The sequence below is a fragment of the Lagopus leucura genome, unplaced genomic scaffold (genome assembly GCF_019238085.1).
Source record: "Lagopus leucura isolate 7727_CA_CO unplaced genomic scaffold, USGS_WTPT01 Super-Scaffold_100016, whole genome shotgun sequence".
NCBI lineage: Eukaryota > Metazoa > Chordata > Aves > Galliformes > Phasianidae > Lagopus > Lagopus leucura.
In genome coordinates, this window is record NW_024962270.1 from 6,691,738 (window position 1) to 6,707,153 (window position 15,416).

At 37.0% G+C, this 15,416-nt stretch overlaps 2 protein-coding genes across 2 annotated transcripts in view; both read right to left on the minus strand.

Annotated features, from left to right (window-relative positions):
* ZNF711 (zinc finger protein 711) overlaps positions 1–3,779 on the minus strand; it is a 38,085-nt gene extending 34,306 nt beyond the window's left edge. The window contains exon 1 of the mRNA XM_042876358.1: positions 2,327–3,779. The gene's annotated coding sequence lies outside the window, so the exon portion shown is untranslated. The remainder of the gene's footprint in view (positions 1–2,326) is intronic.
* Positions 3,780–3,915: 136 nt separating this feature from the next.
* Positions 3,916–14,794, minus strand: LOC122182803. Its single transcript, XM_042876372.1, has 7 exons — positions 12,513–14,794; positions 11,031–11,136; positions 9,738–9,911; positions 8,951–9,050; positions 6,566–6,654; positions 5,520–5,649; positions 3,916–5,073 (listed from the first exon to the last, which is right to left on the minus strand). Exons 1-7 carry the CDS (start codon positions 12,574–12,576, stop codon positions 5,065–5,067), a joined length of 672 nt encoding a protein of 223 aa, XP_042732306.1. The 5' UTR covers positions 12,577–14,794; the 3' UTR covers positions 3,916–5,064.
* Between the last annotated feature and the right edge of the window lie 622 nt (positions 14,795–15,416).

Here is a 15,416-nt window from a genome sequence, read left to right on the forward strand (position 1 = left end):
CGCCGCCAAGCGCGCCTGTGCGCGGCGGGGGGAGCGGGGAGGGGGCCCGGGCGGGCCGAGCGCCAGGCTGGGGCCGGGGGAGCCGCCTCGGAGCCGGTCGCCGGCCGCCCGCGCTCCCTACGCCCTCGCGGCCGGCGGCGGCATCCGGCACCGCGGGGCCCGGCGTTGAGGGACGGGACGAGACGGTGGTTCCGCGCCCGGGGTCACGGCCCGGCCCTACCACACCACAGTTCGGGGGAAAAAGCACGACTTCTTGTCCCCGATGCTCACAGCAGCAAGCTGTGCAAAGGAGCGTTTGTTCTCCCCTGAGACAAGGGAAGGCCAGCCGAATTTCTAACTCAGTTGGCTGTTACTTCCAGCTTCGCATATACATTTCAGAGAAAATACAAAAGCACAGGCAGACGCAAAAAAATGTCAAAAGGGCATCCCAGTGACCTGGTGCAGCATCACTGTCCTCATCCGCAACCAATAAGGCACCTCAGCGAGGACCTCATTACAGGATCACACAGCAGTGCAATACTAAAACCACAGGTGTGGGGATTTAAAATCCATTCTTGCCCATATTACAATTTCAAGAATACAACTAACAGAAGAAAACCCTGCCTGCTAGTAAATTGGAAGAAACTGCAGGCACAAATGTGATGCTGAACAGCATCACTTCTTTCATTATTTTCAGTACACCCACATGAAGGCTAGTCTCCACCCAAGTAATACACTTAGCAAAGTATTGGCTAGTCCAGCAAAGAACAGCAAAAAAATTGTTCAAGAGAATTAATACGCATCCCTAAGGTAGTGTAGGCCATAAGCATGTACCATGTCCAGCTTACCATTAAACTGATGAAATCTACTTATAATTAACACTACGTACATACATTAAATACATGCAAAACCCACAAAATCTGCCTCTTAACAAAGTATTAAAAAAATAAATAAGAATTAAAATCCCAATCTTAGGTCTCTAAAACCTACAGTCTGTATGTAACTAAATCATACACGTTTAACTAAATTTAGAATCACTAGGAAACTTACCCGTGCCCACGTTGTGGACTTCTGCCTCAAAGTAAGCAATGTGGATTCAATTCCCATCTAGGTAGGTTTTTTTTTTTTTCTTTTTTTGTCTTAGCTTTGCAAGATGTAGCAGAACCCCATTACAGTATCTGTAGGATCTTGCTAGAATGAATATATCTTAGTCCCCATGTTACCCAGCTGTTCAACAGGTAGAAATGGCATACGCTTAGAACATAGAAGAACTTTCAAGTCTAGGGGAGCCTATCAGGTCTGTTCTCTGACTGACTCAAATGGGTTGTACACCTGAATTCTTCTAAGCTTATTCTGCTCAAAGCTAAGGGTACAAACACCTCTAATTTAGAAACCAACCTGTTAAATGGGCGCACAAATTGTTTTCAACGTATGTTTGCACAGAGTTGGTCAACTTCAAACACCATTAGGGACATAATAATCAACTGTTGAGTCTTTTTTTTTTTTTTATAGGTAATAAGAACATAGGTAACTGAAAGAAATGAATCTTTGTTTTATAAAATTTTGCCCTTACAGTTACATTTGACACGAATTTTGTTCATGGACAGTGGGATTCAGCTGCCTAAAAGTCTAATGGGATGTCCAAAATGTATGAATGAGTGGAAAAATAACTAAGAAGATAATCATAAAACTGCGTAATTGGAAGAGTGAGAGAGAGCATCTTACAAGGTGATACAATCAAAAAAACAGAGACAATTATCCCTTTTCCTCAACAAAATCCAATCTGTACTGGGTTCCCTCTTCAGAAATGCCAAGGAAAAGCTCAAAGCAAAAAGCAGCAACAAGCAACAACCAGGCTACTGCTAACAATGTGACATAACATATAAAATCAGAACCAACATGCATTATCTGCAGAGTGAGGATGCAATTACAAAGAAAGCATTGGTCAGAAGCACAGAATGAAAAGAATAGCAAGAAAACCACGACCACACCAAAGCAAATCTAAGATACCAGTGATCACAGGCATCTAAATATTAAAAGTCACAGCACCACATCAGAAAGAATGTACAAAAGCCAAAACACCACTCTGTGCAACAATTAAAAGTGTTTGTATCTGACAGGGAAGTAGCACCATCATAATAACCATAAGAGGACTAGACTTGCCCTTTGCCCTTCAGCTAAGAACACAAGCATTCCAAAGAACTGTGGGGCTTCTTGGCTCTCCAGGTAAGAGGGAGACAGCGGAAGCATAATGATGTAACCAGAAAGGCATTTACAATCGTAATGATTACTTTAAATGACACCAAGCTATTTCAAGCACTTTCTTCGCTTTTTTTCTTTCACATACCACTGCTTGATGTTAACATTGATGATTTGACCATGAATGGTTAAGTAAAACAGGAGCAGTGCCTATCCCTCTGGCTGATGTCCTGCAACTCTTCATCTGCCTGAAGAACAAAGAGCAGAGAAGTCTGAACAGGAAAGCTTTGTTCTCTGTGAAAATTTATTCATTTTAATGTAAGCAGCATGAGCACGTACCTTCAGTTAGCTCTTCTCTTGCCAGCACCAAGTATATTTTGACAGGATTGCCTCATCTCTTTCTCCTATACCTTTGCAAAGGAGAGGTAGAATATGAAATTCTCATATTCTACTCAAATTCTACAGTTACCCACAGATTGGTGAATGGAGCCAGAGGTCAGTAACAACCAGAGGTTTTTTAATTATGGCACTACTAGAGACTAAAAATGATGGAAAACAAAGTTCATGGACAAAATTCTGATACACTTGTACCTGACCCTTCTCGGGTCTTAACAGCTTAAACTGATAGCCTAGGATCTAAATAGCACAGTTTCTGTTACGATTCAGATGATGACAGACAAATATTTTCACGTATTTCTGATAGAAACTGAAAAGGAACTGGATGATTAGTAGGATACTGTCACTGAACATGCCTATAGAAAGGACAGGCAGTCACACAAGTAAATGGAGTGTAATTCTTCCATGCTTCATCCTCCAGTGAGACAAGATGCTTCTTCAAGCTGTTTGTGCGGATGTTAAAAGTATGAATATTTTGTATTTGTGCTTTAATCAGCAAGAAAATTATTAATGCTGATATGTAAAGGCGTTGTTCTTGGCTGCACAGAGCCTCAGAGGACATTATAATGTAGGCTTACAAGCAGTCCACATTCAGAAACTCTCTGGATTCTTTTCAATGAATTTTGGTGAATGCATTCTCAGCTATTCATGAAAAATTACCCTACCACTCAGTGCTTTGACAATTTGTAAATCTGCCTCAATATCTTTTAGGCCCAGACTGAAATGCCTACTGGTTTCTTACAGTAGTAAAACTGGTGAAACTTACCCATGTTAGATAGTTGTTACCAGAAAACAAAGCAAAAACGACAACAACAAATTTTGGCTGGAGATTTAGCCATCACAACAGAAGCTAAGTTACAGAGCTATGAAAAAACTGCCAGTTTTGGAGCCACAGTTCCATTTTTAGGGAGCTGAATCTATTCACTACATTTTGTTTTGAGGAAAAGAAAGGAGAATGAAAGGGATCTGGATAGATTTCTGGCTTTTCTACCAGTGCAAGTGTTTTCTACCTTTGCAAGTTGTACTTGCACAGGAAAGCCATTATAGTTCAGCCAATAACTGACAGTTGTGGAGAGCATAGAAAGTGCCATAATGCAGCTAAGCCATCAAGCTGGTTATAAGGAGAAATTCTGATTTATAAGTAAGAAATGCCAGTATTTTCATGTTTCTAAAAACGTTAGGATTCCATTTTGTCGTACTGTTTCATGCATCACCTAACATTAAAGAAAATGCTCGTTTAGAATAAGTGTTAAAATAACGCGCTTGAGCCTTTTTGGAAAACAGGAAAAATATTCAGGTCTCCAGTACCTTTTATTTCTTAGTTAGTGGCAAGGCAGTCAATTTTCCATAGCTTCATTTATTTTCATTATTCACAAAAGATATTACAAAGAAAGACTGTATTTTTAAAGAAAAAAATCTGAGCTGTTAGGTTCAACAAGGTGACTAAGACAAAAAGAAACAAGGGACTGCAGGGCTCACATTGCTGTATTAGCCAGTATTTCATTATTTGATGCATCGTGAGAAAATGAGAACCTAAGTGCCTCGGTTACACTCGTTCAGTGCTGCTAGTGTCAGTGGACTAGGTGGCTACACCTGACAAGAGAACCTTCCTTCCCTTTTGCCTCATTCTTTGGGATTCTGGAGTTGGCAAGAATACAGATTTTAATAAATATTCAAGCTTGTATGAAATCTGTTGCTTTTCTTTCTTAACTACTGGCTCTTCTGGTGGAGAAAAAAAAAAAAAAAAAAGAAAAGAAAAACAAATGCCTATCAGGGAACAATAGATTCTACACACTAAAACGCCCTTAAGAATCTCCAACATTTCAGTCAGAGAAATACATGGTCTTATTTAAAAACACTGTATTAGGAACCATTGCTCACTAGCTTGTGAGCGAGACAGAGTGGAGTAAAAATCACAAATGAACAGGAAAGCCAAATGGAAAAACTGTACTTGGCAGAGGTTGTCTTTGACAAGCCTTCCTGAGGAATAAGGAAAAATGCAGCTTCTCCTTTCTTTTTAATATAGATTTAAATCCACAGCAATGAAGGAAGAATGATAATTAGCACGTGTATTTATCAGCTCTTATACTGGATCTTTGGGAAGACTTTCTTCTTTCCTATGAGTTCCCTCTGAGAAAAGGCAGCTGTTTCTAACAGGCACTTGTCAGTCAGGCACACAACATAGTTAATCACAAAAATCTCTGTCCAGATAGATGTGCAACAATTTAAGTATGTAATAACTGTTAAATCAGGTATCCAGAAAAAGATAAACTTTCATAAATTATACAGTAAATAAACTGGATAACAGTTTTGTAATTATGTTTTGTTTTATAATTATCTTCTATACTTCTTTTCAAATGACTTTTAGTGCTCTCTACGAGTTACTATTTTTTCTGCATCCAGGTACACAAGGCCTTACTGATCTCTCAACGTTTGGATTGCTCATTCATTGATCATGCAGCATTCTGAGATACTTCAGATCAAGGGGCATTAGTACCTCTGCAAAGAGATTAGAATTCAACTGTTAGCATGACATACACTTCCTAGTGTACTTGCTATTAAAATATTTGGTAACTAATCTACATTTATGTATTTCTTTTATTAGAATATTTTATTGGTATTTTTATGCAAACAATGTATTAAACTTTGCATACACAAACTGAAACAGGCTTTGAAATATGTAGAAACATTTCAGCAGGCATGATCTTTAAAGGCCCCTTCTTCCAAGCAAACTGCTCTATTCTATCCTGCTGTAAAATCTACGTAGTTTAGAAATGAATTGGCAGGTATGTAATAACCCTGAAGAAAATACCTGTACAGGAACTTTCAGGCCTTCTATTAACTCATATCCTTATTCAGCAACACAAATTTGATCAATCTGAGTTACGATAAATTGCTCTCAGTACCAAGACTGACTGTTGTACAAGGTGGGTTTACATACTTACCGAATACTGCCTGTCCTCTGCATAACCTCCATAAGGTCTATTGCTGCCTGGATAGACAAAGCTGTCAAATTGCTGGGGTTGCTGGCTGGAAACATAGTCTGGTCTCCTCATTGGCTGAGCATATCTGGGGCTATGCAAAAGAAAAAAGACATTGTAAAGAAAGTATATGATGTAAATTAGAGTACTTGTTTAAATAATAAATAAAAATAATAAAGCCTGTTAACTGCATACATGATGTCGATGCTATTGCAGTAGAACAGCAAATTGTTCTGTCTTTTAAATTCCTTTTACTGCAAAAGACCACTCATCCTACAAAAGTGAATTTAAGGACATTAATTTGGGATTTTTTAAAAATAATACATCATGATAAGTTGACCATCAACATTTTCCACATTCATATTTAATAAATAAATAAATAAAAAATCAGGCCTTCTTAATGGACCAAAGTATTAGACAGCTCCAGACTGCAGTAGGACCCTGCTGCTTATGAGGAAAATGTTCTGCTATCATTTATTTGCCTCATGGGAAACATGTTCTCTGCAAAAACTGCTGGAGTATATGCAACAGTGGGCAGGTGTTAGTGAGGAAGATAAAAGTAAGAAAGCAAAACTAAGGAAAATGTTTCCAACAAAATAATTAAAATTTTTATAGACTAAAAACATACCTTAGCCTTTGGATAAACCAGTACTCTAGAATTTAGCTGCAGAAATAAATTTGCACCAACTTTTTCATTTTAGTATTATATTAGGAAAGCAGACTGCATCAACACACTTCAAAAACATTACATAATAATGTATTTGAAGTCAGAGAAAGCTGACAAGTTTAGTCCTGTCTGCCAGGTCATACTTACAACCTTTTCTATCACATTCACGCCACAAAATAATGTATGCAAGTTACTTAGTCCAATGCTTTGGCATTTACTGGATCTCTGTCATGGCACTAGCATGACAGAAATGACTACACAGAAATGATTGGTTTTCAAACCCAAGGATCAAGTGAAAATAAATAAAGAAAAATAAAGAAAAGATGGAAAAATAACAGCATACCTAGAATTATCTAAGTGACTCGGGCCTGGGAGATCTTCAAAATCTTGTCTTCTCAGTACAGCTTTCGGCAGTTGCCCAGTCCAGGTGACCTATACATAAGGGTTGCACACAGCAAAATAACAAATTACAAACATAGGTCACTAGGCACAGCGCACTCACAGTTGTCTTTGGTGGAAAATGTATAGGATGACTTCTTTATTGGTAACAAAATATATAACAAAAACAGTACAGACATGTTTTAACATATATAAATTCAATTTATCTAAAAGATTCGCTAGAAGGAAGACCTTTAAGTATTTGAGCAATGTGGAAAATGTATGCCTAAAGGCATACAGAGAAGTACCCAGGTAAGTCTGCACAATTAAGGTAAACTAGATATTAAGGGTCTTATCGAGTCCAGTGAGTTCCCTTGAGTTTCTTATGATTAAACATTTCAAGAAGATGCCACTCCACAAATAACAGTGGATTCACCTCAGATTTATACAACACCACGTCTAAAATTAAACTAAATACAGTGATTGATAACGAAAGACCAATGAATACTGCTGCTTAAACCGGCTTCTGTTTTCCCAGACATATTTCTAGAGAACGAATGAAAACATCATGAACAAACAAGAAGTCTGTTCATCTTAAAACTAATACATTATATTTGTTTCTAAAGGTATCTTTGTTTAAAAAAAACCTGATGACCTGAGGCAATTTTCAAAATGCAGCACCCTCAGGAGAGGAGCAGTATTCAGGGAAGACTGCTTGCAAGAGCAAGCGCTGGAGCTATCATACCAGACTCTCTGCAGAAAACAACCCTGTCCCAGTTGAAACTAAGACACAGATACAGATCACAGTTTTCTCTCTCTCCTCCCTCAGGCAGTTTTGGTTAAGGTTCCCCAGTTTACAGAATAATACATGCACAGGGCTGCCACGTTGGCAGCTCACATATTCATGACCATCACATCTAACAGGGAGACGAGGCAGACAGATTCATCTGTTTCTGGGCTTCAATGTACTGTCTGGATAATGATGAAGTAGGACATACTACAGCCATCATCCAGAGTAGATCATTTTACAATAAGATTTCTTTCCTCAACTAGACATGCAAAATTTGGTCTAACTCCTGCCTTAAAAACTATAGCATTATTTACATGCTATTCAGAATTAATTACAAATTAAACAGCACCACCTGCTGGTGTAGGTGTCTCATACCATTTTTTTTTCCCATTAATATACTCAATTTCCAAGGTATTAATATTTCACAAACATATTTAACAGGAAATAATACATCTGACTACATTCTTTTCTTTCTTTTCCCTATGGCTTATAAAGTGTCCTCAGACAGTATACACTCTTTAAATAGTCACTTCAAATACAGAATGAGGAAGTGAATACAAAGACACAAAAACGTAACTCCCATTCATCTTTCTTTTTATTTCACACTTCCTGTTCTGATTTTGAGAAGTATTTATCCACCTCCTCTTGTGCTAACCACCAGTTCAAGTGAGAACCTCTGCTGTAAAGTGCACCTTGCCTAAGAGAAACCTGTCACAGCAGTTACCCTAGTCCAGAAGGCAACACCTGGTCCTTCATGGATCCACATTCAAAGAACATTGCTGGACTACTTAATTTTTGAAAAAGCACTATTTTTTGCTTAAAACTTCTGCCTAGTTTCATTTGACACTGCTTAGTTCAACATTAAAACAGAGAACAGTCATTTCTTACACTGTCTCTTCTCATACAGAAATCACTACTGATGACTCTGAAATTCCAGATGTACTACATGTTCAGCCAGTCTTTCCTCTGGTGAAGAGTAGCTGGTACACAAATGAAACTGTAGGTGCAGCCCATCAAGCAGCTTTAATGGGTTCAAATCTGACAGTAACAATTTCTTCCTCTCTGGCTACACACTACTGCCCTTTTTCTTGCACTGGCGTTATTACCAGTAATAGCATGCAATGATTGAGTTTCTGAGCTGATCAGGCTGAAAGCAGCTCACCTGGCAGCTAGAAGAGAACAGTGATGAAACAAGGAAAGAGGCCAGAATATGTGGCTTGAGCTCATATCCAAGATTTTTCTCTTTTTAACACTGATATTCTAACTGGCCAAAAAAAAAACCCTTTAATTTGAATATAGTTTCAAAATAACACCAAGTTCTTTGTTTTCTCCTATGCAAGCTAAATATATTTCATGTTTGATGAAGAGGTTCATGCATTTAGATGACCTTGGAAATCAAATACTGGACAAATAAAACTAAGATCTTAAACTGAGGTTATCTTTAGTTTTACAAGATGACAGCTTCATGCTATTCATACACCACTCTGTTGAACCACAAGGTCACGTTCAATTTCCACTAGAAAGAGGAACATGTGATGCACAGCACGCAACATCTCTTACCCTTGGTGACTGCTGAGCAGCATGCCCCAGGTTACCAGACAGTTCGTGACTAAATGTAGGGTTGTGGTGTACTTCATGGTACGGAGAATTTGTCTGCTTCCTGGTGGGCAGGAAGAACACGAATTGAGAGCATCAGCAATAGTTTGGTGGGTCATAATGAATCTTTTTGGGCTGCAGATTTGTTCACAAACTGTACCATCAACTGAGATTTATTAGGGCAATGATACTTGCAAGCTATGTAATACTGCAGTTCTTCAATAACACAGGACAAACCAGGAGTACATGCTAACAGGACACAAGGAAAGATGGAAAAAATGAAATATTTAGCATGGAATTGGGAGAGACTCCAATGTAAACAAAGAAAGTGTTGAAAGCAAAGAAAAGCTCAAATTGTCAGTGGTTAGTGTTTAATCTGCAACACTTGTCAGTGTTTAGCAATCTGATTTCCCTTTTTGTTTTCGAACATGAGGAAAGCAAGCCAATCCTTCACAGCAAACACAGCAAGAAAGACTTGGTAGTCTTGAGTTAGAAGTAGTAAATGCACTGATTAAAGAAGAGAGACAACGACTTCGAATGAAGTTGTGAATAGTGTGGTAAAAGATGAATAACTTAAGGTGCTTGATTTAGGATTAAATTGTGCAAGGAATACTTTGGTAAAGGATGCTATATGGTAAACTTGTTGATTTAAATATCAAGAGGTTACAAATTAATCAGAATACCGGGCTACTTTTGTTTTATTTTAGTTTTGATTGTAAAAACCTTTTTAACTGTATCCAGAGTAACTTACCCAGCTTTTTTACCTTTACAGCAATAGACACACTGAAATATTGCAACAACTATGAAAACCAGGGCTACTGCAGGAAGAACAGATACTAGTATTAAATCCAGTGTGTTCCAAAGCTGGTTACATTTAGGGCCCATGTACCAATACTCCATCCAGCCCTCTCTGTAGTAATCACATCTGCAAATAAAAACATTTAAAATCATGCTGCTAAAACGTAAGTAATACAAAAAAAGGAAAAAATATCTTATTGTAGAATTATTCACTATTGGACACTGCAGGAAACCAGAGATTCAGTATTTTTTCAGTTCCTCTAAAGATGTTTCTGATCTGAGAATGCCTACCCATCTTATTCTGGATATGATGCAAATACAGGGTCAGGACCAACCAAGAACTGCATATCCAAGTTGGCACTGCAGCAATTCCAAGATAATATAATAAGCTTTGCTGAGAAAAGAGAATGTAATCCTAGTAGTCACAGGGCAATTCTGGTCAAAGATCTTTTCATCATCCATAAGCACATGAAACCTTCACTATCTCCAGAACAGATATACAGATATCTTACCTCAGTTAATATGCAATGCCTGTATTGAGCAGGATATGATTTAAAATATGTACATTTATAGTTTCAAGTAGCATTTTATTTGCTGGAGTTGCAGTAAAATTTAGGCAGTATGTTCAGTTATCTAATCTGATACATTGGGTAAAACAGGAGGTCACATAAATAAACAACAACATGATGACTGGGTCACAGAGAAGTTATTTCTTTGAGTTAACTAGTTAATTAGATGAGCTTCCTAATTCTGACCAGTTATTTTCTTGCTGACTTCCTACAAGTTTAACTGTCAAATTATATGACAAAAAAACAACCCACAGTGCCATATTTTCTATTCACATGGTGATTTTTTTGTTTAAAAAGGAAAAAAGCAAGCACATCTTGGAGAATAAAATGTTTATACATATGATTTTCTAAAAGCTTTCATTTTGATTAATCTGAGGAAAAAACTTGTTATTACATATTTCAGTTCTAAAGCACAATATTTGAGACAATAGCAATTTGTGGGGAAATTGAGGTTTATAGTAATTATATAAATGATTAATTACATATTGTAAAAAAAAAAAATTAAACTTTACATTCAGACTTCAGTTGTGATGCTTTCAGCAGTTGTGATTTCATGCAGATTGTGAATGAAGATCGATACCCATTTTCACAGAACACAGTGCTGGGTCTAAATTTTGTTCTTCATTAACAATATATTCCACAAGCACATTTACATGAAAAAGACCACTACAACCTACCTGCAAAAAGGTTTTTCATTTTTACACTGACAAGGAACTTTGGCAGGACAGAAGCCGTCGCTATTACCACTGCAGTCACCAAAGTCCTCAATTGCAGTGCAGTTGGCTGCAAATTAAACACAACAACAATAATAAAGAAAAACAACTTAAGACTTTTGTATGGTAGCATACTGTTACCAATGTGTATTTCCAATTACATCAGAAATTTAAGCTTCATATGATATACTCTGCAAAAAATACTAGATCTTAATTTCTAGTGACTTGTCCCTTAAAACTTCTGTAATGACTGGAGAAATTAAGGCTTACCAGCTCAAATTACTTTGAGTTTACAACAACCTTCCAGACAGCCAAAGTGTATGGCTGATATGATTATAATTTTTATCACATTATTTAAATATGACTATAGATAAATTATAGTGTGTATAATCTCTGGATCATTGCCAAAGACAAGAAATCATTAAATCCATTTGGGACTCAAATTCTCAAACTATAAACTCAAGCAAAACCTTATTGCATGGTTTGCTTTCAGATTATTCTTCCTCATTTTAGTATAATAAAGGATTTATTTTGCATTAATATGGTTTCTCCTCCCACTCTTTTACTGTATATGCATTGTGGGTTGTAAATTATGATCCAGAAGTCAACTGCTTACAGTACTACAGAAGCACATGGATGCCCAAAAATAATCACCTCACCAGGAAACCTCTGTCAAACCTCAGAAGTTATCACATTTGACATTTCAGCCCTACACAACCCTACACATTTTTTGCTATCTCTTTTTCTTTCCTACACAGGATTTGGCCTGAATGCTGTACTCATCATTCGCACCAACAAGCTGCAAGCTGAACCAGAGGTTCTGGTACAAAGCTTGCAAAGTCTAACATAATTCCTGCCTGCAGTAAAGCATTTAGGGACACACACCTGAAATCTTTACATGGAATGTACAGCTAAACGACCAACTAGAAGGCACCACTAGAAAAGGTAAGGAAGATAATTAGAACTGAAAGACTTGCAAGGCTAAGCACCGTTATGAAATTCAGAAAAAAAAACAACAACCAACCAACCCAACAACCAATACAGCTGAATATTATTTGCAAAACTTTTCACCATAAGATAAATTTTTAAAGTTTGAATTAAGGCCATAATATTCAATTTCACTGAAGAACACCCTGCTGAGTCATTCACAATATAACAATATCTTTTATTTTTAAAGGGGTTAAGAACAAACATTTACAGGAAATCCTCCCATAAAACAATCTTCCCAATCCTATACATAAAACAAGCAGTTAACACACAAACATCTTAATACTTCATTGCTTTTCGATAATTAAAAACTCTCTCTACCTAAACAGTTAAGAGAACGTACTCAGAAGCAACGCCACTGGGCTTGCAATACTTCAGGAGTGCCTCTAAAGGTTAGCCAAGTACTCAATAGAAATATTACTATTCTAGCAAACTATAAAGCAAAAATGTATTTCTTACGTTCTTGACTCAGAGAATCACCAGCCACCAATAGAATGAAAAACAAGACTTTAAGAACGGACATCCTGTTGGCAAGTGTGGTAATGACGGCTTCTCCCAGATGTTGTTAGCAGCAGAATGAAGTTTCTGTTACTGCTGTTGACCACAGCAAGTCAAAGATCATGGATTTTGAGCTTGCTTTATAGCATCATTCTCTATAAAAAAAATTACTAATTAACTTGCATCAGATACAACTTCCTGGTAAGTGTTCCACTGTAATTCATTTTACGGTAAGCAAGTTCCATGAAACGTTCATTACCCTTTCAATTTCAAAATACGTATGAAAAGAATTCTTTAACTACATGACTTTCAACATGCCAAGGTATCCGTCACAAGCATTTACTGGTTCTCCTTTTAGGTGTACCTTACCTTTTAAAGATAGCAACTCTGAATGTATTTTAATACACTTCCTGGAATACACAGTGTTCTAAAAACACATTAAAAGCCCGTAACCTAAATATGAGAAGTTTGTTATTTGTATTTGATATTGGTCCTAAGATGTTTGTGCTTTAAAAACAAATGAAATCTGGCTGCAATTATGGCTTCTCTGATTGCTAGACACTGCTGCAGCTCATAGTATATTACTGACACCACTTTCTTCAACCCACAACCAGCTTAATTACAACACATGGTTGCAATCTTTCTGAATTTTTCATGATTTCTGAACTTCTAATGTTATGATTTTCCAAAACTTTTCCCATAGTTGGGCATGAAATAGCATACATATACTTCCTCATAATCACACAATTATGAATTTTCCAGTCAGATTCTAACAGGAAATAAATATTTCTAAACTTACTGAACAAGACTTTTTGCATTTTCTACTGCCTTTGCATCTCTTCTTTTTGCAGATGTGGAATTACAGTTTTATTTCAGTCCAAATTGCAGATTTATTTTGATATTCTTTTCTGGTAAAATGTAAAGGTAAAATCATGCCTGCTCTGCATGAATAACTGCACCAGGCACTGGTGATGAATAACTGTCCCAAGCACAACAGTTCAATTCACTACATTTGGATCTTAAACAAAAAACTTCATAGCGTGGACTTCTTTCCATAGATTACTAAAAAAACAAGTAGACAATATCCATAAACCTTCTTCAGTGACTGCACATTATTGGTCGGTTTGAAAAGTTAATGCCTAAGTCATAACTGGGCAGAGGTTTGTGTGAAGGAGTCCTGTTTATACATTCTGGCAAGAACAAAGTCAGAATATTTGTTCATTACTAAGATAAATAAATATCTCAGTTTCTAGAAGTGACCAGTACTCTCCTGAATCAGAAACTGGGGTTACAATTATTAATTTCACCTCAATGAATGTTGATGCTGTTTGCTCCTCTGCCACTCTATTGCACAAACAAATTCTATTCTAAGGTGTTCTTTGATAGGAATTTCTGCTAGTATTTTGTTGTGACTTTAGTGAAGGTAGTATGCCAGAAAAACTGATTTATTTTACATGAATGTTTACTTTTGGTTTTCTTAGAACCTCTTCAGTCTCATGTTTCTGATTCTCTTTTGGGACTGTTTTCTTTCAAGCCTGGCTTTGACACTTGCACCACAAGCTGCTTCCAAGTTTACCCAGCAACAATTCAGGACTGTTCTAAAATTCTACCTCATCAGCAACATCTTAGACAGGAACCTGGCATCTTTTCCCATGATACTACCTTCCCTTAACCACTTTTTAGAGACTTACTAGAATCTTTCCTGCTGATTAACTGTAGAGCATTTAGAAGGGCATTTCTCCTCAAAAGCACAACTTAAAAACATGTTTTTGAGTAGTTCAATTTCAAAATTTGACAGTCTGTCCAGTACCTTAATATAATCTTAATGCAAAGGATCCCTTTGGTCACATAGTACTCAGTTTACACAATAATACTCATGCAGTTTCCACAGTAGGTCAAAAAACACACACACACACACACACACACACACACACACACACCCCACAGGACAATTTTGTCTTTCCTTAATGTTAAACGTTCCCTGAAAATAATTCACTGCACAGTAATATCCTCAATCTGCAGCAGGACTCTGAGCAAATGCCTGGTCATCCTGAAGAACACACAACAATATATGCAGATACACACAAAGTTTGTGAAAGACTAGCTAGTTTGTAGCTTAAGTTCAAACATTAGTTTTAAGGATGATGCTCTTCAAATTTCTTCATAACTCATAAAACACCACACAGATATTTTTTTCCCCCAGTCAAGAACTGCTGCTTACAAAGACATGCTAAGCATAGCTAAATTACCAATGAAAGGTAAAAATTAACCTTTATTTTTCAAAGGATAAATAATTATCTGTAAAAATCAATGCCTGGTATATTGTATATCCTTCAAACAATACTGCTTTGACTGAAAGTCAGACCTTCAGTTCTGCCAGAAGAACGTTTCACAACATTCAGTCTTTCTCATCCAAGAACAGAGAAAATCACATATAGCCTGTAAGAAAACGTGTAATCTTTCTTCAGATGTAACAAAGAAGCAGAAGCATGTTTGTATACATGCTTTGTTGTTCTAAATGACATGAAATTTTCCCTCTGGCTCCAGTTCACAACTACTGAATACTAAGCATTAAACACAGATACTTCATGTTGTGGGATAAAGAGACATTTCTATCTATGGCTTTTAAATTTGATTAAAACAAAAGATTCAGGAAAGCTTTAATTAGCAGACTTTACTTAGATGAGTTGTTCTAATGAGGTGTACTACAAAAAAAAAAACAACAGACCACTGGCTGTCTATTGCACAGTGGGATTCCATTGAATGCAACAGGTTTGGACAAGTCTTCACAGAAGGGTCAGAGAGGCCATCAGTAGGTTTTTCTTTTTAGTGCCTACTTACGTAAGAACTGAACAATGGATTAAG

Bases quoted from the DNA above. Each gene is read 5' to 3' on its own strand.
- LOC122182803 (XM_042876372.1), bottom strand. From the start codon at position 12,576: ATGTCCGTTCTTAAAGTCTTGTTTTTCATTCTATTGGTGGCTGGTGAT. The intron at 11,137-12,512 runs GTAAGAAATACA...TTTAATTTGCAG, and splicing joins TGATTCTCTGAGTCAAGAAC to CCAACTGCACTGCAATTGAG. The intron at 6,655-8,950 runs GTAAGAGATGTT...CCTTATGTATAG, and splicing joins CTGCTCAGCAGTCACCAAGG to GTCACCTGGACTGGGCAACT.